Raw genomic sequence first — 25,203 nt, 5'->3', positions numbered from 1 at the left:
ATCTGCTGTAATAACAACAACGATATCACTAGTAATCCTTTATTCTTGTTGAGCTGTTACAGTTCAGAGTCCTGAAGCAAGATGTGCTACTCTCGGTAGGAATGAGCCCAGCTATCTTGTCAGATCCCCAAACATCCTTTTAGGTAAATAGGGAAGCTGTGTGTTCCATTTTACAGATGGGGAAACTGAGGTTCCACTTGTCTCATTCCAGTGAGTGGGTGAGCCAGGACACAAATGCTTCAAAGGTCTTATTTCACCCCCAGAATTCCTGTCCTTGAGACACCTCTTCTTCCTGTTCCAGTTCCTGAGTTCCCTGAGCAAGCCCCTCTCCTCTCTGCCTTCTGCAGTTGGAGAGAGCGTCTCTCTTGACCTGATAGCGAGTTTCTCCAGGTGGAAGGGTGGGGAGCACTCGTAGGTGTTTTATTGCAGGGCTGGGCTTGGAGAAGGCCCTCGATCCTTGTTTGCTGATATAGAATTTGATTTCACAGGATTAGGCCTGTACCTATCAGAATATATTCTGGGCTGTGCCAACCCGCACAATGGGGCAGAAGGGCTTCAGAGGGAATCCGCCACCACGTGGGGAATGCCCCATGTCTGTGCTTGCTGAGGTGGTCACATGGTTCCTGGGCATCCTGGGAGGTACTGGAACGTAGGTCAACACTGGTATAGCCTCTTTGTGGGATGGCAGGGCAGGAGAACTTTTCCATGGCCAAGTAGCACTGGTCTGAAGGTATAACTAGGTCCTTGGACTCCCTTTCCCATAACTGGAGGATTTTCAAAGTCCTATGGTTAACCTGTTTGACCAATGATTGACCAATCCTGAGAGGGGATATAAAAGCAGACAGACACACAGCTCTATCCATGAATAATCTCAGCACTTTATTTCATCCCTTTGAGGGAGAAGGGGGCATTACCCCCCAAGAAGTCAGCCAGTGGGGTGGGTTGGCTAGAACATGTGCTGTCTCTCCAGGTAGTATAATATATAGCATTGATTATGCAGAAACAGGAAGGGAAGCAATAAGTTAAAAGCTATATAAGTTATGAAAAAATAATATATATACTTTTAATATCGTATATCCCCATTGAGGATTTGCTCCCATGGAAACCAATAAATAGGTGGAGAATAAGCAGCAATCAGCACCCTTTTGAAACTTGAGGGATAAGTATATATCTGAGTTCTTTCTGGCCTGAGCGTCAATAGCCCTTCAGCGCCCCCAACAGGCCTGGAGGACCTTCTGGCCTAGAAGGGGGCCAGGGCCTTGGGCCACCCGGTCCTGGAAAATGAGATGAATAAATCAAAGACTGGGTCCAGCAGAGGAGGTGAGGCAAGAGGGAGGTAGGGAGAGGAAAGGGAGGAAGAGAAGGTGGCTTACGGCGTGGGAAGGTGGAGCTGCCAGATTCCCTGTAAGGCCCTGAAGGCGAGAGCCAAGAGGATGAAAGAGGAGCGTTCCTCTAAGCCCCAAACCTTCTTGTTGGATTGCTGCTGCAGAATTTCTCTTTAGTTAGTCACTGGGGCCCCCCAACCTGACCTCAAGGGCTCAGAAGTTCCCAGACCTGAGCGGACAGTGCCTTCTTCATGACCCTGCTGGCAGCAGAGGGGCAGACGTGGAGGAGGAAGACAGGAAGGACCTCTGATCCACAAGTGTGTGTGCAGGGGAGGGGAGGCTTGGCCTGATGGAGGGAATGGAGACCCTCAGGAGTGGGACTCATGGGAAATGGGCCTGGAGTTTCATGGCAAGGGTGGCAAGAGGAGTCTCTAGGGTCTGGTGCATACCCAAACCAGGTTTCAGGCTGGGAAGCATCTGGATGGGAGGCAGAGAGCTCAGACCCCAGGCAGGGTGGTGAGCCCCAGGATGATAGAAAGGAGAAAGGAGGGTCCAGTTCTCCTGCCCCGTCTCCCCCACTTCCCACTTCCCCCATCAGGGAGTTTGTCATGGCAAGAAAAGCTTCTAGAAAAGGTGCTTGGGAGCTGGCGGGACAGCTGTCCAGTTCTGACCGTGACCTGCTGGGAGGGACTCACAGGAGGAGAGGAGGGGCATGGGGGTCTGGGCTGATCTCAGAGTTCTGGGCTCAGGTCCCAAACACCCAGGGAGCCTCCTCCCCTCACTCCCTAATACTGTCAGGTCTCCGGGAAGCCCAGGTGGTGCAGGAAAACCAGGTGCCTCCGCAGGAACTCTGGATAGTGGAGGGTGCCCATGTAGTCCCCACCGGCCCTTGGTCCGAGGCTAGCAGGGGCTAGGGGAGTGAGGGCACTCACTTTGGTTCCTAGTCAGAGGCAACACAAGAATTGAGATGTGAGTTTAGGGCAAGGGTTGGGCAAAGGGTCAAAGGCAGCTTGGTTAGAGTCCCCTGTTGTGCGAGGAGCAAGGAGGTGGAGGCAAAACCCCAATTCCAATTTACCCAGGCAGGAAGACCTCTCAGATATTGGAAGGGTGGACTGTGAGATATTGATATGGAGCCAAGTGACTTTGAGTAACTGGTGACAGTCCTGTCCCATTCCCGCAAAAAAGCAGTCACTGTTTTTAACCCTCTTCTCCATTCAGGATCAGATTTGCCTCCTTCCCAACCTGGAGGCTCCAGGCTGCTTTCTGGAGTCTAGCTTATGTCCTTGCTGCTGCAGGGGAGTGGCCTGGGGCTCCTGGGGTGTGGACAGCGGCTTACTCTGAGACCTCTGACTCCTGCGAGAGGAACTTTTCTGACATTTCGGTGATTTTGATCACAGGGCCTTTCTTGTCCTTCTTTTTCCGAGAGGGAGCTCTTGAGAGGCCGGACTTGGAGACAGCTACAGGGAACATAAGGGGTGGGGCAGGGTAGGGGCTGGAGGTTTGGGAGGCATTTAATATCATGCCTTTAGGGCCATGATCCCCCCCCACCCACTGTCCCCCTCCCACCATGGGTTCTTGGGGCAAGCAGGCTCACCAGTTCTGCATCTGGCCTGCACAGCGCTGACCACAGTGGCTGAGGGCATGTCCATCCTGTGGGAGGAAGAGATGGTGGGATGTGAAGGGAACCTGTGGCTCAGCTCTCCTGGGATTGGAGGCCTGGGATTAGCAGGCAGAGGCCAATTCTTGGCTGTCCCTCCCAGCTCTGGGCTGCCCTGCTGTGTGACTCTGGCTAGTCAGCTCTGTCCCCTCACCCCTGCATGAACGGCTATCATTTGCTGAGCACTGATTGGTGGCAGGTATTTGCACACGGGATTGTATGCACATGTGAGGCATACTTATCATCAGTCTATTTTCCCGATAGGAAAACTGAGAATTGAGTAAATTGGACTGAAGTTCCAGTGTGTAAGTGGCTGAGCCAGGACATGAACCCAGGCCTGCCAGGCTCACAGTATCATGCTGGGGGGTGAGGGGCTGGGTACTGGCTTCCCGTGGGGCTTCCAGTCCTCCCCTCTCTCAGGCCCGCCCCGCTGGCCCTGCTCCTTACCGGCTCTCCTCGCCCTCCATCAGCTTGCGGTAGGTGGCGATCTCGATGTCCAGGGCCAGCTTGGTGTTCATGAGCTCCTGGTATTCGCGCAGCTGCCGCGCCATGTCCTTCTTGGCCTGCTGCAGAGCATCCTCCAGCTGGGCTAACTTGGCCTTGGCATCCTGAAAGGCCAGCTCACCCTGTTCCTCGGCCACCTTGATATTCTCCTCCAGTTTCAGGCACTGAAAGTTCGGGAGGACAGAGAGAAAGAGGGGTCAGTGAGCAAGGAAGGAGGGAGAGAGCGGGTCAGGGCCAGGAGCCCGCCTCTGTCCTTGGTGGGAGTGTGCATTGGGAGGATTTGGCACGGCGTTCCTAGGCATGGTAATGGAGTGCGTTGCAGCAAGAGGCCATTCAGTTAGACCTAAGGAGACACTTTCCCAAGGCTACCAAATATGGCAGGGCTCCACAGGAGCCTGTCCCAGCTGTCCTTCCAGGATGGCACTTCTCTGAAGGCTCGTCCTGTCTGGAAGCTGGGGCTTATGCTTCCCTTCGCTTCTCCCCCATAGGGGGGAGGCGGTGGACTCTGGGTGTGTGTGTAGGGGACCCTCCAACATTCCAACAGCCCTGGCCAGTTTATGGAGCACTTTTACCGGCCAAGCTCATGTGGTCCTCAGAGCTGTCTAAGGACAGATGAGGAAATTGAGGCACAGGGATGCTAAGTGACCTGTCCAGGGTCACAAAGCCAGGGCTCACATAGACACAGCCTGTGTGAGCGTGTGTGTATGAAGGATATGAGAGAGCATGTGTCCCGCACTCTACCCTGCTCCAGCCCAGGTGGGTCCTCCGGACACTCACGTGACTCTTGATGGAGAGGATCTGCGATCGGAGCTTCTGGATGCGAACGTTGAGGTCAGCGATCTCACTGCGGCTGCTCTGGAGGCTGTTCTCAAACTCGGCTGAGCAGGCAGCCCGTTCCTCCAGCTGGAGGCCAGGGAGAGGGTGGCAGTCAGGGGAGCTCACTGTGTCCCCCCAGGACCCCTGGCCCCTCCTTCTTCCTCACCCTTGGCTTCATCCCCTCCTCTGTGGCCCACCCAGGCCAGTGTCTCCCTCCTTCCCTGCTCCTGCCTCCACCACGTCCATCTCAGGATCCCTCTCTTGGCCACCCTGGACTGAGCCCCAAGGGCCATGCCCACACGTGGACTGGAGTCACTGGGTGGCAGCACTGCCATGAGCCTCTGAAGGGTGCAGACTGTGGCTTGCCCCTGTCCCCATCATCCCTGTGGCCCAGCACATCACTGGGCTCTCACATTCTCTGTCCCTGCATGTGAACTCACTGCTGTGGACTCCATCGCCCCTGTGTCTCGCCATTCATCTCTCCTGGACTCTCAGCACCCAGAGCTGCAGGCGGCCTTAGCCATCTCTGCTGCTGCCCATCTTGCCCTGGTTGCATCCCTCTAGTCTGCCTGCCAGTCCCAAACCTGGCTCCGGGAGTACGCCTCGGCCTCCTCCAGGCTGCGAGCCGCGACAGCATCATATTGGGCCTTCACTTCCTCCACGATGCCACTCAGGTCGATGTGGCAGCGGCTGTCCATACCCACGGTCACCGACACATCCTTCAACTGGGCTGCCAGGTCCTTCAGCTCCTGATGGGGCACAGACATGGGGCCTCAGGGCTGGTGGGGGGCCCTAGACCCTCAGCCATAGTCCCCATAATCTCTTCGTTCCCTGATGGGTGGAGGGCAGGCTTCCCTCTGTCTCCCTGGAGAGATGATCAGAGGATAAACATCTCCCTGCCCTGCCTCTGCAGCAGCTTGTACTCTTAAGAAGCAGTCCCCTCAACTCCCAACTCACCCACCTGTCGGTTTTCCTCTCTGATTTGGCAGGGAGGGCCCCTCGGCTCTGGAGGCCCACCTGCAAACCTAATTCCTCTTCAGTTCCCACCATCCCTCCCTGAACCGCCCCCTACCCCAACACACACACTGCTGTATGCTCCCAGGGTGGGCCTCCTTCCTCCTGGCAGAGGAGGAAAGGGCCCAGGACATCTGGGCCTGAGGGCATTCTATCATTAGGCTCAGTGCTGTGCAGCGTGGCCTCCCCCACCCCTGCCCTCCCAGGATGGGAGCTCCTTGAGGGCCTGGCTGAGGCATTTTCACCTCCAGGCCTCCGTATCTGGCAGGGGAGTGTCCCTGCTGAATGCATGTGGGAATGGAAGCCCATGAGTGATGAGGGCAGGAGGGGAGCAGAGGCTGACGATCATGCATCCCTGCTCTCCTGCCAGCAGCGGAGGCCCAGGTGACTTCCGGGTCACCCTGGAGACTCACTGCCCCTCCCTGTCCAGCTGAGGGGCTTGCCCAGCCGCAACGACAGGATTTAGCCTCAGTATCTTTGTCTTCTTCTGTCCTTTGGGATCCTTCTTTCCCCTCCTCTCTGTCCTCCTCTTTGCCTAGAAAATGCTAGCCTGTGTCCTCAGAGACCCCTGGAAGCGGTAAAACTTCCCATTTCCCTGGGGGCTCCTGAGAGACCAGGCAGTGTGTGTGCTAAGTGCTTTCCAGGCGTATCCACGTCTCATCCTCACCAGGCTGGCTCAACTGTCAGCCCCAGATTACAGACAAGGAAGAAGCTGCAGGACCCAGAGTTGATGGAAACAGCTGTGAGGGCGGGGCTGGTCCCAGAGCTTTGCCGCTCCTGCTAAGCTCCCTTAGAGGGGCAGGGACGGGAGCTGAAGCCCCACATATGCTTCTGTCATGCCCTGCCGTCTGATTGCTTTCCAGAGTGAAGGCTCAGAGGTGTGTAGCAAAGCCAGTGGGGATGGGGGTCTTTGGAAGGGCTGCAAGGTGTCACCTCCAGGGCCCTGGGCTGCTTCTCTGGAGGTGCTGATCAGTAGCTCGGGCCTGGGCGGGGCCCCGCGTGGAAAGGAGGAATGGGTGTAAGCAGAGTGTCCGTGGCCAGCATTGTACAGAGTGAGTCAGGTGGCTGAGGAGCCTGACAGGCAGGGAGAGCGGCCAGGCACCCAGGGAGGCACGGCGGGGCTCAGCTCAGGGGGGAGCGGTGGGATACAGATGCACAGTTACTACTGCTGGTGTTCACAGTTCATCCTCGACCCTTACTTCAGTCATCAAGATTTGGCCAGTGTTCTCATTTTACACACATATATACATGTGTGTGTGTGTTAGTCGCTCGACTGACTGACTTGGAGCAGACAAGTCGCTTGCTTGTCTGACTCTTTGCTGCCCCATGGACTGTAGCCCTCCAGGCTCCTCTGTCCATGGAACTCTCCAGGCAAGTATACTGGAGTGGGTTGCCATGCCTTTCTCCAGGCATCTCCTGCATTGCAGGTAGATTCTTTATCTCTGTGTCACTAGGGAAGCCCTATATAAAATTAAAGAAAACTACAAAAAGACCTTTTTTTGTTTGATTCAGGATCCAAACAAGGTTCATGCGCCGCCATTGGTCCGTATGTCTCTCCTATTCTGTGGATACTCTCTTCATCTCTGTCTCTTTTATTTCCCCCCTGTCTTTTTCTTATTGAATACCTCAGGTTGCTTGCCTATAGTCTGAATCTTCCTGATTGCCCCGCATGCTGGTGTTTAGCATGCTCCTCTGGCTTCTCTATTTCCTGAAAAGGGGCAATTGGATCAGGAGGCCCGCTCAGATCCAGGTTCTGTGTTTGGCTCATGACTGCATTCCAATCTTGGTTTCTGACTCTGGGCCCCCTGCTGACCCTCATCTGTCTTTTGCTCCAAGAAGCTGTGGCTGAACCTCTGGAGTCTAGATTGGCAGAGGCTGCTACTTCTGACCTGTGGCTGTGTCCCTGCGGCTGGAGACCGCAGGGGTGGGCAGCTTCGAGGCCTGCAGAGGAAGGCCACCCCTTCCCTGTCTGCTCACCGCCTGACCCTGCCCACTAGCATCCCTGGTGATCAGGATCGCCTCCTGGAAAAGAAGTTTGAGCAGTGGCAGGCCACCTGTCTCCACCCTGGAGCTGGTGGGACCCTGAGCTCAGTGGCCAGCTATCCTTTAGAGGGTCTCGTGATGGAGGGTTTTGGTTGATCTTCAAATACATCTAACAGAGATCTCTGAGCAAGAGTGGGGGAAGACCCCACCCCCTGCGGGAACACAGGCTCATGCTCCGCCTCTGCTCCCTTGGGCCTCACTGGAGATTGACATTTTCCAGATGGAACTGACATCCCAGCTGGGGCTTGGCAGCGAACCAGTTTCAGAGATGCAGCTTGGGGCCTCCTCGGTCACCATGTGCTGGGGGTTGGCAGGCATGGGGGCATTTCAGACAAAGTTCTCCAGGGCCATTTCTTCCCCAGGCTTAAGGTGGCATTCGTTATGGGCAAGGAGAAGGCCAGGGCACTGTCAGAGCACAGGGCACTATTGCAGCAAAAGGATGGGCGAAACCCGGCTGATGGGGCAGCCTCAGGTCCTTTCTGGAAAGAGCCAGTGTAAGCATAAGCGTGGTAAACAGAAGCAGGAAGTGGAGGGCTTGGATCATCTGCAGACCTGTTCAGACATGCTGGCCCTGCCGGGCTACAGAGGGCATAACAATGCTGACTTGTGTGGTGTGGGATTGCCACCGTAGCAGGGTTGGGTGGGGGGAGCCGGGGAGGATCTGCATCTCCAAGCGGGCAAGAATCAAGTTGATTCAGGTTTAGAGCTTTTCTTAGGAGCCAGAGTCTGAGGAGGCCTCCATATGTGTGCCTATTGTCATCGTGGCCCCCCCAGGTCAGGGAATATGGGGACTGAGGGGTAACAGTACTGCTCAGTAAAATGCAGTGTTCAACGGCACTGGGCTCTGAATAATGTCACCTCTTATTAGCTGGGTTAGCCCTGGCCAAGTCTTTAAACTTAGCTGAGCCTCAGTTTTCTCATTGAAAAGTGAAGTGAAGTGAAGTGAAGTGAATTCGCTCAGTCGTGTCTGACTCTTAGTGACCCCATGGACTGTAGCCCACCAGGCTCCTCTGTCCATGGGATTTTCCGGGCAAGAGTGCTGGAGTGGATTGCCATTTCCTTCTCCAGGGGATCTTCCCAACCCAGGAATTGAACCTGGGTCTCCTGCATTGCCGGAGAAGGCAATGGCAACCCACTCCAGTACTCTTGCCTGGAAAATCCCACGGACAGAGGAGCCTGGTAGGCTGCAGTCCATGGGGTCGCTAAGAGTCGGACACAACTGAGCGACTTCACTTTCACTTTTCACTTTCCTGCACTGGAGAAGGAAATGGCAAGCCACTCCAGTGTTCTTGCGTGGAGAATCCCAGGGACGGGGGAGCCTGATGGGCTGCCGTCTATGGGGTCGCACAGAGTCGGACACGACTGAAGCAACTCAGCAGCAGCAGCAGCAGCTCCTGCATTGCAGGCAGACACTTTACCATCTGAGCCACCAGGGAGGCCCATTTGAAAAGTGGGTATAATTATGGAATTGAAATCAGCTGACATTTATTAAATACTCACCATGTGCCAGACACTGTTCTAAGTGCTTTAGGATATACTAGCAAAATAAATCCTCACAACGGGCCAGTGAGCTGGGTACTATTGTCCTCCCCATTTTACAGATGAGGAAATTGAAGCATAGAAAAATAAAGGAACCAGCCCAAGTCCATATAATAATGGAGCCAGGATTCAAATCCAAGCCGCCCCAAAGTCTGTGCTCTCTTAATAATTTTCCCTACTTTATAGGTTTATTGGAAAGATTAAATGAGATTACATCTGGAGAGCACTCAGCCTGGTGCCTGGAATATAGTAGGTGCTCAATAAACAACAGCTGGGAAACTATTGGTGTGACTGGAAAACGTGATGGAGCTGGGAGGAAGTGTCCAGGGCTTGAGTAGCCTGTTCCTGGAGTGGCCTCCTGGGGCACCATGAAGGCAGGCACGTAGACAGGCCAGGTCCTTTTTGTAGGGGTCAGTATCCCGGGAGGTGTGCTGGCCACAGGGGCTTGTCAGTAGATTGCGTAGCTAATCTCCCTGGAACCAGAGTTTGCAGGTGGGGCAGGTGGCTTTCTGGCTGGATGCAGCCAGGCCCCAGAGCACTTGGGAGCTGGGGTGAATCCTGGAAGCTGAGGGGGAGTGGGAGCCCCAGGGTGCTGTCACCAGTCAGCATCCCTGGAGGTGAGGGGAAGGGGTGTTGCCCAGGTGGGTGCAGTGTGTAGACGAGGCCCTGAGCAGCCTATAGCCACTGGCTTCTGGGCAAGGCTTTCCATACATATCCTGACCTGCGTGTGTGTCTTGGGAAGAGGGAGGGCTGTGTCCTGGGGCCCTGGGGCGGGCTATACAGTAGTGCTTTTTCCGTATCTACTCCAAAGTTGAGACTGGTGCCTGGCCCCCCCCACCCCGGGGCTATGCACATCCCACTGTGTTTTTCTTCCACCCTAGCTGGCACGGCTGGTACCTTTCTTGGACCTGCTCTGCCTGATGGGGTAGCCACTGGCCCTGTGTGGTCGTGAGCACTTGAAATGTGGTCAGTCAGAACTGAGATGAGCCGGAGGTGTAAAATACACAGCAGATTTCGAAGACTTACAATGGGAAACGTGTGTGAAATAGCCCATTCATTTTTTATAATGACTACTTGTTGAATAATCATATTTTTGATATAGTGGCCTCATAGAATATATTAAAATTATTTTTTTCTGTTTCTTCACTTTAAAAAAAAATGTGACTCCTAGAAAACTTACAATTACCTATGTGGCTTGCATTATATTTTTACTAGGCAGGGCCAGCTTAGAGACCCATTGGTATAGGGAATCTTTATGGGTCAGTGTTGCCCTCTCAGCCTGCGGAGGTACATGGAGGGAAACTCAAACCTCATGTCCCGACACCAACTTGCCACCTTGCTGCTACCTGAAACAATAATAACTGCTATTGTTTTATATATGGGCATTATATAATGTGTAATAATGATAAAATATTATTTTCTACATTATATACTATATAACCATATTTTATTATTTTAATTAATATGTTATTATAATATTATATTAATATGTTAGAAATAAAACAATAAAATATGATGATATAGTATACAATATAGAAAATAATATTTTATTATTATACATTATATATACTGCACATTATATAATAATATATACTATATATATGCTACACTACATACATTGTTATAATATATGATAGTATCAATATAATATGGTAGTATCAATATAATATAGTATAAATACAATGTGATATGATACAATAGAATGTATATGTAATAATCGGGTCGGCAAGATCCCCTGGGGGCCCAGCAGCCAACTCCGGTATTCTTGCCTGGAGAATCCCATGGACAGAGGAGCCTAGCGGACTACAGTCATTGGAGTCACAAAGAGTCAGACACGACTGAGTGACTGAGCATGTACGTACGTGTAATAATGCACTCTTGCATTCACTGTGGCCCCTTCTCCACAGCAGCCCCCCAACAGCACCCTGCCTCCGTCTCCACCAAGGGCTGCCCATCCTGCTTAGAATAATGTCCACACCCCATCCTGGGCCTCTGGCCCTGCACGACCTGGCCCTTGCCCACTCTGTCTTAGCCACAGCTGCCACTTTCCCTCCCAGGATCACATCATTCCCATCTCAGGTGTTTCATACAGCCCTTCCTTCTGCTGAAGCATTTTCAAGTCTCTGCTGAGTTGGAACTTTCCAGGTTGGGGCTTCACCCTCCTCAGAGACACATGGCCCCAACCCCTCTAGCACTAAGGCATGGCCCAGTTTCTTTGCATACCAGCAACTTTTCCCCTCCAAAATGATCTTGTCCAGATGTGTTTATTAGCCTATCACCCGTGCCGTCTTAGCTAAATTGTGCTCTCCTGAAGGCAGGAAACTTGCCCGCCTGGCTCACAGCTGTGAGGTCAGTGCCTGGCACCTAGCAGGCATGCCATAAACATTTGTTAAGTGATTTACCCCATCACAGCATGATGAACCTGCTACTATCACTCTCCCCATTTAACAGATGAGGAAAGTGAGGCACAGAGAGGAGAAATAACTTGCCCCAAGTCACAGAAATGAGGGGAAAAAAAAGAGTCAGGACTGGGGCCAAGGGCTGCCAAGTCCAGAGGGAGCCGGCAGCCTGCTGTGGGGCGGGGCCCAGAAGTAGGGCAGGTGTGTCTCCTCAGTGCTCAGGTATATGGCTGGCTATGCCCAGCCTTCCTCGGCTATGTCTCTACACCCGTAGGGCCTCCGCCTGGCCCCGGCTCCCTGAGATGTTGGCGAGCAGGATGGGCTGGAGGCCCTGAAACTGTGGCCCTGCTGACGTCTGCTGGGCGGTACAAGCCCTGGTGAGTGTGGGTAGAGGAAGCTCTTACCCACTTCCCAAGCCACTCAGTGGGCACGGTGCCCTGGTGAGCCCCTCAGGGCTTAGGCCGGCCGCAGAGGACCCTGCTGGGGACAAGAAGCGTTTTGGGGTGGTCTGCCCATGAGGGCTGCCTCCCTCATGTTGGCAAGGGTTGGGAGGGTCTCTCTTCTGCTCCCTCCCATGGCTGCACAGAGGTCTCAGGTCCACGTGTAGCCACGAGGCCCAATTTCCCTCTCCACAGGGTCAGCAGCCCTTCAGGCCACCCGAGCAGATCTTTCTGGTTGCAGTGGTGACTTTGACCCCTGCTCTGCCCTGGGCTGCATTGCCATAGCTTGGCACCAGCGGCTTACAGCACACAGGCTGCTGTGCCCTGTCACACTCAGTAATGGTCCTGCCTGCTTGTAGCTGAATCAAAGCATCACTCCATCAGCCTCCTCACTCCTGAGAAGATGGGGAATGTAGAGAGGAGAACACACATCCCAAAGGAAGCCCAGGAGGTAGATGCTGCCAAGGGGCAGAGCCCAGAATTCATCTGCTGGTGGCACAGCAGATGGGACAGGCCTTGCTGGGCTACTGTCCCCCCAAGGACAGTGAGGACCTAGGGACAAATGAAAATGTGTCCGGGGGCTCCTCTGTCTGCATTTACTGGGACTGGGATTTTTTTTTTTTTTTGGCCATACCACATGGCTTGTGGGATCTTAAGTTCCTTGACTGGGGATTGAACTCATGCCTCCTGCAGTGAAAGCAAGGAGTCTTAACCTCTGGACCACCAGGGAAGTCCTTCCTGAGTCATTTTTGTCTGGCAGAAGTTTGTATTGTCTGATTACCAGAGAATCTGTCTATAAATCTTCCCTGTATGATCCCCAAATGGGGGAGGGTGCCTTGCAGGCCTAGGAGAGCTAGAGCTGTGGGTGTTTGCAATTTAAGCTGCAGGGATGAGAGAGAAATTAGTTCAATAAGAACTACTGTTCAAAGCCTCCTGGCTCACCACTCCAAGGCCACTTCCTGACCCTGCCCTGGATGTACCTGGGCCCCCTTCATGCCCTCAGTGCTCCCCAACACACGAAGGTGGGGCTTTCCCTGAGAGAGGCTTTGTGGGAACCTACCATGCTCCGTGAGATGAGTGACGAGGGGACACGGGTTATTGACTGCCGCACACAAGGGGTGTAGGAAATTGTTGCATCTGTGGCCAGCAACAGTGAGCGCCTGCTGAAGTTTCCACGACCCTGCATCCCTTACCCAGGGACCAGTTGGCTTTCGGCTCAGCGGGACCCCGGCCCCGTCTTCTCACCTGCTCATAGATGCTTTTCATCAGCTCCACAAAGCTCTGCAGGCCTTTTAACTTGGTCTCCAGTTCCGTCCGTCGAAGACATTCTGCATCCAGGTCCTGGGGGTGGGAGCAGTGGTGAATGATGGGAAAAGGAATGGAGGGATCCCAGGGCAGGGGTATGGTAAGGGGGATTTTGCTTCCTGAATATGATGGGAGAGATTCCCGGAGAAGACCTGGCTCAGAGCCTTGGAGGAGGGTGGGGACAGGTGCTTAGCTTTCTGCCTGTGGTCTTGGGACTCAGCCTGTGGGGCCTTTGTTTGGGGATCCTGAGCAAAAGAGGGCAGAGGGTCCCTGGGGAAGGAACCCATGGGGTAAGCTGGGGAGGCTACCTTCTTCAGCTGGACGAAGGTGAACTCCATGTCCGTGCGCTTGGAGATCTCGTCCTCATACCTGGGAGGTAGGGAAGGAGGAGAAGGGGAGCCAGGGAGACACACACACAGAGCCTGCTCAGCTGGATACGGTGGACTTAGCAACGGTTTGCTTAACCCTCCTTGGGTGGGGCTTGGGGCCTCTGCCATCCCTTTGGCGCCTTGTGGCAGTTAGAAAAAAGGGGTCCCTTCCTTGAGGAGGATGCAGCCCCTTGTCTCTATGACATGTCCCCTCTCCTCCCTGATACCACAGTGTTGGCTCTGGGGAAGCAGGCATCCCGCCCCTCATGCTTACTCCTTCCTGATGACCAGCCATTCCTCTCCCAGGGGCATCTGCCCCTTTCCTGGCTCTGCTCCACATTCATCTCTTCCCGGAAGCCTCTCCTGATTGCACAGTCCCTTTACCCTGATGTTTTTGTTCCCTTATCTTTATCCCATCTCCTCCCCCGAGAGTCTCAGTTTCAAACAAGCTGTGCCTTTTGTAGTGTCTGCTCCAAGCATCTTGCTCACGTCATCCTCTCCTAACTCCACCCTTCCCCGAAGCCCCACGCTTCTCCCACTGCTTTGCTAGACAGCAGGACACTATGCCATCTTCCCTCTGGAGAGAGGGCAGGAAGGCATGGGTTTTGCAGTCAGATGGGCCCCCCCATATGTTTCAGGGCAAGAAACTCCTCCCCTCCCTTGTCTCTTGGGGTGTGCACGTGCATAGGCGCATGTGTCATGGGGGCTGAAATTCACCAGCACTCCAAAGCTGTGTTCCCTCTCTTCTCAGATGTGTCTCCTCCTTACACATGTGATGAGATGTGTCGAGTACACCTCGTGTTCAGAACCAGGACACTGCTGGGTGGGGAGATGGGATCCCTGGACCCTTGACCTTACCCTCTGGGCCCCCAGGATGGATGTCTGCCTGCGGCATGCTTCTCATCCCAGCTCTGCCTGCCCCAACCGACGTGGGGATTCTGTGGCTTCCTGTTGCCTTTCCTCCTCTCTAGGGAATGCCTGAATCATTGGCGGCTCTAATTACAGCCGCCTGCCTGCCCCAGTCCCTGACCTCACAGAAGGGGCAGCATCACCCATCACCCACGTCAGGTAGCTGGACCTGCCACCCCCAGGCCTTCTCTTTCACTAGCCTCCCAGAGGGACTAAGGGGAGCAGACCCCAGAGCACGAGAGCCTGTAGAGCACTCAGCTCCCTGAAATTCAGTATGTGGAGGGTCCACACTCTCCCTGGCCACTGCGGGCTTCCAGAATCTTTGAGGGTCCCTGAGGGTGCAGGCCATGGGGACAGGGTGGTGCTATGGGTCAGGGAGACTGGTCTGTAATCTGAAGCCTTCCAGGGCAAACAAAATGCCTCTCCTGTGAGCCTCAGAGCCCCCAGCCAGGGGTGTTCCCTTGGTCTTGTTTCACAGATCAGAGGCTCAGAGAGAGGCTTGGAAGCCTGAGTCATGTGCTGGTTAAGAATGGGGTTCCAGAGCCAGACTATTTGGGCTCAAATTCCGGCTTTCTTGCTAAGTAGCTATGTGACCTTGGATAGGCTCCTTCTACGTGCCCTTGTCACAATAATGTTAATTTCATGAGGATTAAATAAATGAACACATAAAGCATTTACAAAGGTGCGTGACACCCACCAGAGCTACTGCTATTATTATCACCATCCTCTCCAACACCAGGGCTTCCGTGGTGGCTCAGACGGTAAAGAATCCGCCTGCAATGCGGGAGACCTGGGTTTGATCCCTGGGTTGGGAAGATCCTGTGGAGAAGGGAATGGCTACCCACGTCAGTATTCTGGCCTGGAGAATTCCACGGACAGAGGAGCCTGGTGGGCTACGGCCCATGGGGTCGCAAAGAGTCAGAGACAACTGAACGACTTTCACTTTCACCAACACCATGTCCCAGCTCAGCCCCTCTCTCTCAGCGTTTCCAGAAAGAAACCATGGGGATTCTCACTGCAGACAGAGTGGGCAGGTCTCTTCACACTCCTCACAAATGCTTAGGGCTGGGCTGACCTGAACAAGTTTCCCTCTGGGATCTGGGGGCCTCGGAAAAATTTCCTGACTTGTGGACAGGGGTCTGGGAGCTCCAAGCTGAGAAGCACAAATTGACTGGCCCTCCCCAAGCAAGCCCTCTGTCTAGCCTCTCCCCTCTCCTCTGATAACAGACTTCTGCCTGCCTGGGAACAGGACATTGGAGAGAGCTGTCCAGTGGGAGCCCTCTGAGGTGCCAAACCTCCCCTTACCCTTCACTGCCCTTCTCAGCTTTCCCACCTCCCTTCTCATCGACTCCACTGCAATTCAATCCCAGTTCACCCCTAGACAGCTTGAACAATTATACACAACATTTCTGAATCACTTGCTATGTGTCCTTGGGCAAGTTTCTTCCCCTTGCTGGGCCTCTGCTTCATCCCTAGTAAACAGAGGGGATAGTCAGCTAATCCTTGAGGTCCCTGCTACATCAGAGCTTCTAGAAGTCTCCATTCCTATAGAGGCTTATGCAACCCCATGTCCCCCATTCACTTCCAATCCCCTGCCCGTATGCTAGCCGCCAGCTCCCAAACCCATTCTCAGCCCTTTTCAGCTGGTCACACCCGTACCCTCTCCACCCCCCCAAACTTGTTTATTTCTAGGAGTGAAGCTGATCTCATCGGCCTTGTAGAGGCAAAGTACACCCCTCCCTGTCAGGGCTTGGCCTGGCATCTCCTGGCCTCTGGGGGCCCCAGGCTTTGCACAGCCAGGCTGCAGCTTTCCTGGCTCTGGCCTGCAGACCCAGAAACCCTCCAGCCTCACCTTCCCCAATTCAGTGGGCTCCCTACCCAGAGAGGGGGAAGAGAGGCCCTGAGCCTAAACAGTAAAATCAGGCAGCAGATGGAAACCAGGCAGCGGGCCAAATGAGGGGGCTGAGCCAGATTAAAACAACAAGCAGTGTTTGTACAGAACTTCCAGTTACAAAGTGCCTCCACGATGCGATCCGGCTGCTCTCCTGGGAGCAGCTTCACACAGTAGCTTGCCAGGCGAGGGATGGGACTTTGTACTCCTGGCTGTGTGACTAAGGACAAGCCCCCACCCTCTCTGGGCCTCTGTTTCTGTCTCCATAAAAGGAGAATCCAAGTCCACACCCAGCTCTGCTATTCTCTGATCCTTTGTAGGCCAAGGACCTGCTATGTATCAGTGAACTGAGTCTTGGGTTCTGGCACACCAGTGAGATTTCCCTCGTCGCCGTCAGAATGGGCAGTCTAATTCCCTGTATTTCCCAAGGACCTGGAAGGGCAGGGTAGGGGGAGAAGTGCCTCCCGCCCAGGTCAGGGAGGGGCCCAGCCAGATCCACAGATGAGGAAACCGAGGTCCCCAGAGAGGGAAAAGCTTCCTGTGTGACCATTCCTTCTGCATGTGGTCTCAGCAGGGGAGGCCACGCAGAGAGGCCTCGAGGAAAGGCTGTGCCACAGCCCAGGACTCCTGACAGGCTGCCTCCGCCCTCCGTCTTGGGAGGCTTTGGGCCTTACCTCAGATCACAAGGCCTGGATCTGGCCCAAGTCCTGCAGAAGGTAGGGGCTGCTTCAACCGCACCCTGTCCTTCCTTCTCTCTGGCTGGGGGCCTCCAGCAGAGACCAGCCTCTCTGCTCTGGCCCAGCTTCCCTGTCCTTGAAGCCCTGACCATTGTCTGGTCAGAGAAGGTCACCTCTCCTTTGAGCTACTCAAGTTAACTAGTCTGCCTTTCTAGACTGGCCAATTCAGTGCAGCAAACTGCTTTGTGCTGGGCATGGAGCCTTCTCCGGGGGGGGCAGAAGAGTGGCCATTTTTAACCTCCAGTAGCCATGCCAAACTCTTGGCTTCCTCCTCACACCAGCCTTAGCTTGGTATCAACCATCACCATTCCCACTCCACACAGGAGGACACGAGGTTCGTGTATGAGGCAGCTTGCCCGAGGTCACAGAGATGGTGAGGGGTATGGGCAAGGAGTAACCCCCTCCCATGGGGCACAGTCATACCCAAGCCCAGACCCTTAACAGCTGGGCCGTTCTGCCTGCCAGCTGCTTGTCCCCCCAGTCTGTGTTTTCCATGTCTCTCTAGACCCCAAGTCTGCCATCGAGTTCAGGCGTGTCTTACCTCTAGGCGATTGCTTCTTTATGCAAACAAACCTCATCATTTCTGCCCCCTGCCTTCCCTTACCCTCTTCCCTTTTCAGCTCAAGAGAGTTCAAAATCTCAAGCTACAGCCAAAGCCGGAGCCCATCTATTGCTCTCGCTAGTGACACAATTTCCCATGGACTTGGGCGCAAGGGGAGGGCGTAGGGGACAGGGCTGCAATGCCCAGAGGCTAGCAAGCGCAGCGTAGCTGTCAGCCAGCATGAGACTGGCTTTGTTGTAAGGGTCACTGCTTGGGATGTAGCTGTAGATTCACTGCCTTGTCTTCCCGGGATCTAGAATACTGCTAGCACGTTGCAGCTCTTTAGTAAGTAAGTATGGACTAAAGACTGGTTTTTCAAAGAAGTTTTCTCTTTTTCTGGCCTGGGCCCCCAGACCTTGCCCCCACACGTGAAGGTTGGTCCCCACCCTCGGCCCTCATAGGGCTCCCCTACCTGATCCGGAAATCTTCCACCTTCTCCAGCACCTGCAGCAGGTTGGCCTCGAGCTGGCCCCGCTCCTTGCTCACTTTGCGCAGCTCCTCCTGCAGCCGGCCTTGGTACTCCTCATAGAGGTGCCCAAGGTCAAAGGTGGCCGAGTCCTGGCTCTGCAGGAAGTGCCAGCGGGTCTCCAGCAGCTGGTTGCGCTGCTCCAGGGCTTGCACCTGGGAGAGCGGGAGGGTGGCAGTGAGAGGGCCAGGTGTGCCCCCGCCAGTGCCACCCGCCCCCCCCCCCCCCCCCGGGGGCCTCCATGGGACGTGGCAGCTCATCTACTCAAGAGGCACCCGCCTGGGGCCCTCACTCAGCACCTTCAGGTGGCATCTCCAGTTACTGATTGTTCAACTGCAGATGGTGCGATAAGGGGGGGAATCCGAGAATCCCAGAGAGGCACAGCCAATTAGCCAAGGTTTCTTACAGGAAGTGCAGGACCAGCGAGATGAGGGAAAAGGGACCAAGCTGTGAAGGTGCCCACATATGACAGGTTCTCCAGGCTGCCTGGGGCTTGGGTGGGAGACCCCAGGGAACGTGGGGTGTCAAGAGGCCTGTCTGCCGCCCACCTAGACAAGCCTGGTCTCATCTAGCTTTGGAAACCGCAGGGTAGGGCCTGGTTAGTTCTTAAGTGCTAATCCTCCTAACATCCCTGGACTTGAGGTCTGTCCAAGCCTCAGTTTCCCCAGCTGGAAGTCAAGGTTGATGTCACTTGCTCTGCCCACCTGCAGAGAGAAAAACCTGGGGAGGTGCTTTGGAGCAGCAAACAGCAAATGCTCCTGTGGTCCCTGCTGTACACACGGCCTTGTTCTTTGAGCTGGACATCTTTAACTCAAACCCCCAAACAACCCTCCGGGGAAGATATTGTTATCAGCTGCACTCCACAGATGACGAGACAGGGCACAGGGAGGGGAAATTACCCTCCCAAGGTCACACAGTTAGCAAGTGGCAGGCCTAGGGGTGGAATGCAAGCACTTTGAGGTTTAGAATCTTTGAGCTGCTGCTCAGCAGGCCTCTGGTCTGCTGCAAGTTCTCTGCGGGGCCCCGTTGCCCTTGCTGGGCTGGCTTCTGCCTCTAGTTGGGGCCGGACTTGCCTTGAGGACAAAGCCTGGGGGGGCTCTGGACCCAGGGCTCCTCTGAAACTCTGCATCCTTCACACCCTCCTGCTCAGAGGGTTTATGCATGGATTTGCAAATCCTGCAGGGATTTGCATGGCTCCCACCCCAGCCACTGGCCAGCAGGAGGGCAGAGTCCCTCTTGGGTCCTCTTATTCCCTCCATCCAGTTCAGCCCAGCGGAGCTTGGGAGTCCCCCTCCCTCTTCTGCACTCTGCCTGTCCTCTCCAGGCCCAGCCTCTCCCTTGAGCATCATTCTCCTTCCTACCATCCCAGCCCCCGTTCCATGTGCTCCCAGCACCCCGCTGTAGGAAGCCTCCCCTCTTCCCTCCAATATCTGACCCTTGGTGTATCTGCTTCTCGTTTGTCCTCATCTACCACCCTCAACGTCAGACTGAGAGCCATCTGCATGCCTCTTGGGATGTGGCTAGGGCTACTGAGGCAAGATGGGTGGCTGGGGCTGAGCTCCTGAATGGGGCAGGCTGTTGTCATGATAGCATTGTGACAACCAGCTCAATTATGTTTCCTATGACCACAGTGGGCAGCCGAAAGTCTTTCCATCCACTGCTGGCACCAGCTCCCAAAATCACAGCCCGAAAGAGCCAGAACCACAGACCAGCCTTTTGGATCAGCTGGTCTATACCCTTCATTTACAGAGGAGGAGATGGGGACCCAGGGCAGTCAGGTGACTTGTCCAGGCTCACACAGCAACTCCGTGGCCCAGCTTCTTGACAGGCCCATCTGATGGCGGCTGCCAACTCTGGACTTTCGTGTTCCCGTTCCTCCTGAACCTGGGTATCAGGTGGGCTCTCGCCCTCTCTGTCTGCCCTACCCACATCCCCGGGTTTCCCTGAGATCTCTGATGCCCCGGGGGAGGCCCCTTGGACACTTGCAGGAGACGACATCTGTGGGAACACTCAACAATGGTGTTTGTGGGCTGCCATTCCCCTCCTTAACTCCCATTTGTACTGGTAAATTCTGCTTGAAGCCGACTTTAAGCTGTGTGCTGTCGTCACAGCCAAACAGGTTCAGTAGGGATGCGGTCAAGAGGGTTTCTGTCGTACTTGCGTGTGTGAGGGATTGCTGGGGGTGGTGGGAGGTTTCTGCTCACTCCACCTGCCCTGCGTTTTGACAAGTAGGAGCCCCGTATTTATACTGAGGGTAGGGTTGAGACAAGAGATGTGAGGCTCCCTCCTCCACCCATAAGCAACACAGAACCCTTTGGACCAGGAAGTCCTCCCCATAGTCTTACTTTGATACCCTATGCTTCGGTACTCGCTTGCTGGGAGACGGTATGCATTTGGCCAGCCAGTCTAGTCAGAGGGCATTTTTGGTTGCAGGGGATTTAGGGAAGCCTCCTTTTACTTGGGGGAGTTGCTTGTTGTCTCAGTGGGTGGGGATGAGAACTCACCCCCAACCCAGAACCTTCCATGCTGAAAGGCTCCTCCCTCTGGAAACAAAGGCGAGGGAGGGCCGGAAATCCCAGTACCCTGTGAGATGCCAGCTTCACTTCTTTCAACCTGTCAAGGCTGCCAAGCACTCCCCTCTCGTTCCTCTTTCTGCCTCTCCTGGCTGACCCCTTGCCCTTTGATCTAGGCAGCAGCTCTAGGAGGAGCCTTGGAGACCAAGGCTGTGGTCTACCTGCTTCCCATTTTACAGATGAGGAAACTGAGGCTCAGAAGCACAGAACTCACTGTGACTCAACTCCAGGGTCGTGGGCCTTCCGGCTCAAAAGCAGGCCCAGACGAGGGTGGAGAGAGACGTACTTTCTGTTTCGGGGAACTGAGCAGCATGGGCTGGGCTGGGCTGGGGCCCTCCTCAGGAGGGAGGCTGACTGTCTGGGGGGCTGCATGTGCCAACCCATGGGCCCACAGCCCAGGCAGGTGAGTGTGCAGAGTGATGCCTCTGGTGCTTCCTCAGGAAGGGGGCGGTGTCAGATCCCCTGCCTCCAGCCTCAGCTTGGCTTTGCCCAAGAGCCTCAAGGTCTCTCCATCAGGAAAGGCTGTTTTGTGCTTGCCTGCGTGCAGGCAGGGGGGTGACCCCTGGGGCTTCCAGAGGCTACACAGGCCAAGGGAAGACACTGTGCCCACCCCTCTGGGTCCTTTCCCTACAGCCTCCTTAGGCGCTTCTGGCAATGCTTCCTCCTGTCCCATCTCCACCGCCTCTGGTGTCTGCAGCTGAAGGCCCAGCCTGGAGCCTCTGCTGTTGTCAGCATGGCCCTCGCGCTACCCCCTTGGCCTCCTTTCCTGCTGCTGCTTCTGCTCATCCTCCTTCTTCATGGCTGCAGCTGTACTAGTCTCTTGACTGGCATGAAGTCAAGGCTACCCTCGGAGCAGGAGCAGAGCAGGGAGTTGGAATCTGAAGCACAGAGAGGGGAAGTGGCTTGCCCAAGGAAACACAGCTGCAAGTGAAAGAATTGTCACTGCTCCAGGGCCCCTTGGGGGCTCCTGTGGGTCTCCTTGCCAACCCTTCTCCTCTTCCTCCTGCTCTTCCTCAATGATCTCTGATTTCTCTGGGTGCCTCAGAGGGCCCAGGAGGGAGGGCCACCCTGCCAGTCTCTTCTCTTTGCCTAGAACCCTACCCCTGCACTGGTGATGGCATCTCACCCTGGGCTCCTGCAGCTCTTTCCAGCTCCATGCTGCATCCCTACCCACTAAGCTCCTCCACCTCACCCTCCAGCAGGGCCCTTCCCTCCTTCTTCCCAGGCTCCTTCCTGCTTGCATGCGAGCTAAGTCGCTTCAGTCATGGCCAACTGTTTGCGACCCTACGGACTGTGTAGCCCACCAGGCTCCTCTGCCCATGGGATTCTCCAGGCAAGAGTACTGGAGTGGGTTGCCATGCCCTCCCCAGGGGATCTTTCTGACCCAGGGATTGAACCCATGTCTCTTATGCCTCCTGCATTAGCAGGCGGGTTCTTTACCATTGGTACCACCTGGGAAGCCCTTCCTGCCTGGCAGGGACTAAATGCCCTGGGCTGGAGTTCTCTGGGCTGGACCCATGTATGGCCTTTTCAATATAACAAAGAGAATATACCTGGTACCTGGTGAGGGCTTTCTATGTGTTTTTCAGAAATGATCCCATTTGATTCTGACAAGCCCATGACACCAATGTATACTGAGGCCCAGAGAGGTTAAATAATTTCCTTGAGATGACACAAACGTGAGAGGTGAGGCCAGGATTCAAACCCAGAAATGTGACTCCGGGTTTCACATTCTAACCTCTGCTTGCTTCCACTTGGGCCCTCGTGGTCTTTTCAAGGAGGGATACGAGCGAATAACAGACTTTCTCCATAGAGTTGGTGGATCAGTTGGGTTTCCCTGGGCAGAGCTCCAGTGATCAGGATCCCCAAGGGGCTGGCACCCCCAGTTCCCTGCCTGCCACTATGGAGAGCACTGGTCTCAAGGCCAAGCTTGAACTGGGGGTTGGGAAACTCGAGTTCTTCTAAAGACCTTCGAGGGCATTGTCCTGACTCTGGGAACAGAACCCAGACCCCTCGGGCCCCTCCCTGTGCCTACACACTCCTCCTGTCCCCACGGCAGAGGCACAGGGTGATATCAGCCCTGGCGTTCACGGAGAAAAGCCACCCATCGAAGCCAAATTACATAGCTCATGAAGCATTCCTTTTAAGGGATTAAGCTGTGTTTGGAGAGGAGGTGGTTCTGCAGGGACCTGCCTCCCTCGGGCAGCGGGCTCTTCTCCTAGGGTGGACCGCCTGGCAGTCTGAATGCTGTGCAGCCACCGGGGGTGATGGAGGGAACGCTCCAGCTCAGGGGATGGTTGTTTCTCCAGTTGTCACTCCCCCTACACACCCCTACCCCAGGCACCCCAGGTGTGGGTGCAGGAATGCTGGTCTGGGCACTCAGATGTGGGGGCGAGGTGGGGAGAAATGACTCCCATTTCAGAGGCTTTGTGTCTCACAGACCTGAGTTCAAGTCCAGACCTTGCTGGTTGTGTGACCTTGGGCAAGGCGCTTTGCCTCTGGGCTGCTCCGTCTCCCCATCGGCGCGGCCGGGGAACCAGCTGTTGTGGAGTGCTGGGCAGTGGGGGCAGAACTCCAGCTGGGACTCCAGGTCTGTTACTTCATTCCCCCTGCCCTCCTCGGTGAGCCCCCACCTAGTGGAGGACACCAACCATATGTAGAGGGACACAGAGGCAGGGAGAGCAAGGGGCAGAGAAGGACCCAGCCAGCCCGGGGCAGAAGGAGAGGGGAGTGAGAAAGCTGTAAAATGGCCATAGAAGTAACTTCTTTCCTAAGGTTGAAGGAAATAGAAATAAATATGCACTCAGCACAGTTCCTGGCTCAGGGTAAGCAGTTAATCAACAGTAGCTGTTACTATCTATTATTCTCAGTCAGGGCGGGAGGGAGCAGAGCTGGGAGGGCTGGTCATGGGAGGTTTCTTGCAGGAGGTGAGTGAGGAGCAGGTTTGGGAGGTGGACAGGACTTCCTTGGAGCTCTTGAAGCCCCTGCCCTGAGCCAGAGCTTGACACCAGCGGGTCCAGGAAGTGAGGTGCAAGGGACTCAATCACTCTACTCTGGTCAGGACATGGAAGACTGGCTGGCCGCCTGTTTCAGACTCGCAGCACCCATCCCCCGCATTCCTAGCTCCTGAGGAACCACAGGTGTACCCCATGCCACTCAGCTTCCTTCCAGCTGCCCCACAGGTCCCCTTGCCCATGTCGGCGCTTCTGACCCTGGAAAGCTGAACAGATCCAACGGCCTGGACAGGAAGGTGAGCCCTGTCGGTCCACCGTGGAGTCTGACTGCAGCCCATGCCTCCATCAGCTGTTCCCAAGAGGGGGCCTCCTCTTGGTCACACTCAGAGCCCCTCCCTAGTCCCTGCCTGCGGGGAGGGTGACCCCAGGCCATGCAGTGCGTTATTATCCAGACATCCCTCAGAGGCAGGCCATCCTGACGTCCTTTTCTCTCCCATGTCAGGATGGCTAGGGACTTCCCCCTTCTGCTTCTCTCAGCTCAAAGCTAGGCCGCGAAGTTGGCAATGCTGGCTTCCCATTGGCTGGGCTGGGGAGGGGGTGGGGCATGATGCTGGGGGGAATTGCAGAGCTTAGCCACCTGCCCCAGCCCAACTGGCCTTAGTTTGGGGACCCCTCCCCCCACTTCTGCTCACCTTGCCAATCAGGGAGGCGAATTTATCGTTGAGGACCTTCATTTCCTCCTTCTCGTTGTTCTTCTGCTGCTGGATGGCTGGGTCCACCTTGAGATCCAGGGGTACCAGCAGGCTGGGGTTCACGGTCACCTTGGAGACGGTGCCGGCTGTCCAGCAGCCTGTGAGGCTGTGGGAGCTTAAGCCCGGCTCGGGGGGCCCGCAGCTGCTCCATCCAGCGGTCGCAGGCCGGGGACTGCCCGCCGGGGTCACCTCACAGCTGCTCAGGCTGCTAAAGCCAACGACGCAGGAGCGGCAGGCCATCACCGCCCCCGGGTCCCAGAGCGCGCAGGGCGCAGGGACCGGCGAACGAGCCTTTGCGGGGTGGCGGTGGCTTGCTCCCGTCGCAGGCAGGGCAGGCTGGGGACTGAGGAGCAGACACCTGTCGCACAGTGCTCATTAGCTCCACGAGGGCGGGACGCCTCCCCTCCCAGCCAGACCAACCTGTTAGATGATGCGGCTCCCGCCCCTCCCCCCGGCACCATGTACCCATCTCCTCCCCGGGCAGGAATTTACCAGGCTGAGGGGGCTGCTCATTGTCATTGGCCTCCCAACCAAGCCTGGCCTGGCTCCAGGGGAAGGGGACATGGGCTGGGCTGGGCTGGCTGGCTGGCTGAGGGTGGGGAGGTAGTCAGAGGAAGGACAGATTCAACAAGGAAGGACAGAGAGAGAGAGAGAGAGAGAGCGCGCGCGCGCGCGCGAGGAGGGCGAGAGCAATGCCTCTCACCGCAGACCTCATTGCATACCTGAAGGCTGACGTATCTAGGCTTACATACCTCTGGAAAAGATGAGGCAAGCGCAGTCCCTGGGCTCCCAAGTGTAGGGCAGCCGTCCTGGGCACCGTGCCAGCCTGGCATTGGAAAATAGCACGTTGACTGTTTATTTTCTATCTGTGTTTAAGAGTCACCCTGACTTCTCCTCTCTTCTTCTTTCT

At 55.3% G+C, this 25,203-nt stretch overlaps 1 protein-coding gene across 3 annotated transcripts; it reads right to left on the bottom strand.

Annotated features, from left to right (window-relative positions):
* Nucleotides 1-25: 25 nt before the first annotated feature.
* On the bottom strand, nucleotides 26-25,203 carry KRT80 (keratin 80). Of its 3 annotated transcripts, XM_059886460.1 has the most exons (10): nucleotides 24,786-25,203; nucleotides 24,234-24,651; nucleotides 17,961-18,169; nucleotides 13,351-13,411; nucleotides 12,983-13,078; nucleotides 4,887-5,051; nucleotides 4,264-4,389; nucleotides 3,430-3,650; nucleotides 2,920-2,975; nucleotides 26-2,782 (listed from the first exon to the last, which is right to left on the bottom strand). In XM_059886460.1, the coding sequence occupies exons 2-10, from the start codon at nucleotides 24,531-24,533 to the stop codon at nucleotides 2,658-2,660; spliced, it is 1,359 nt and encodes a 452-aa protein (XP_059742443.1). In that variant the 5' UTR covers nucleotides 24,534-24,651; nucleotides 24,786-25,203; the 3' UTR covers nucleotides 26-2,657. The 3 variants fall into 3 exon arrangements, with proteins under 3 accessions (XP_059742443.1, XP_059742444.1, NP_001071420.1); XM_059886461.1 differs by lacking the exons at nucleotides 24,234-24,651; nucleotides 24,786-25,203 and adding an exon at nucleotides 19,450-21,875; NM_001077952.1 differs by lacking the exon at nucleotides 24,786-25,203 and having other exon boundaries at nucleotides 855-2,817; nucleotides 24,234-24,626.

This window comes from Bos taurus, chromosome 5 (genome assembly GCF_002263795.3).
Source record: "Bos taurus isolate L1 Dominette 01449 registration number 42190680 breed Hereford chromosome 5, ARS-UCD2.0, whole genome shotgun sequence".
Taxonomy (NCBI): Eukaryota; Metazoa; Chordata; class Mammalia; order Artiodactyla; family Bovidae; genus Bos; species Bos taurus.
Note: the sequence above shows the minus strand (reverse complement) of the source record. Positions and strands in the feature narration are given on the sequence as shown.

Bases quoted from the DNA above. Each gene is read 5' to 3' on its own strand.
- KRT80 (XM_059886460.1), bottom strand. From the start codon at position 24,533: ATGGCCTGCCGCTCCTGCGTCGTTGGCTTTAGCAGCCTGAGCAGCTGT. The intron at 5,052-12,982 runs GTGAGAAGACGG...GTGCCCCATCAG, and splicing joins TGAAAAGCATCTATGAGCAG to GAGCTGAAGGACCTGGCAGC. The intron at 3,651-4,263 runs GTGAGTGTCCGG...CCGAACTTTCAG, and splicing joins TCCTCTCCATCAAGAGTCAC to TGCCTGAAACTGGAGGAGAA.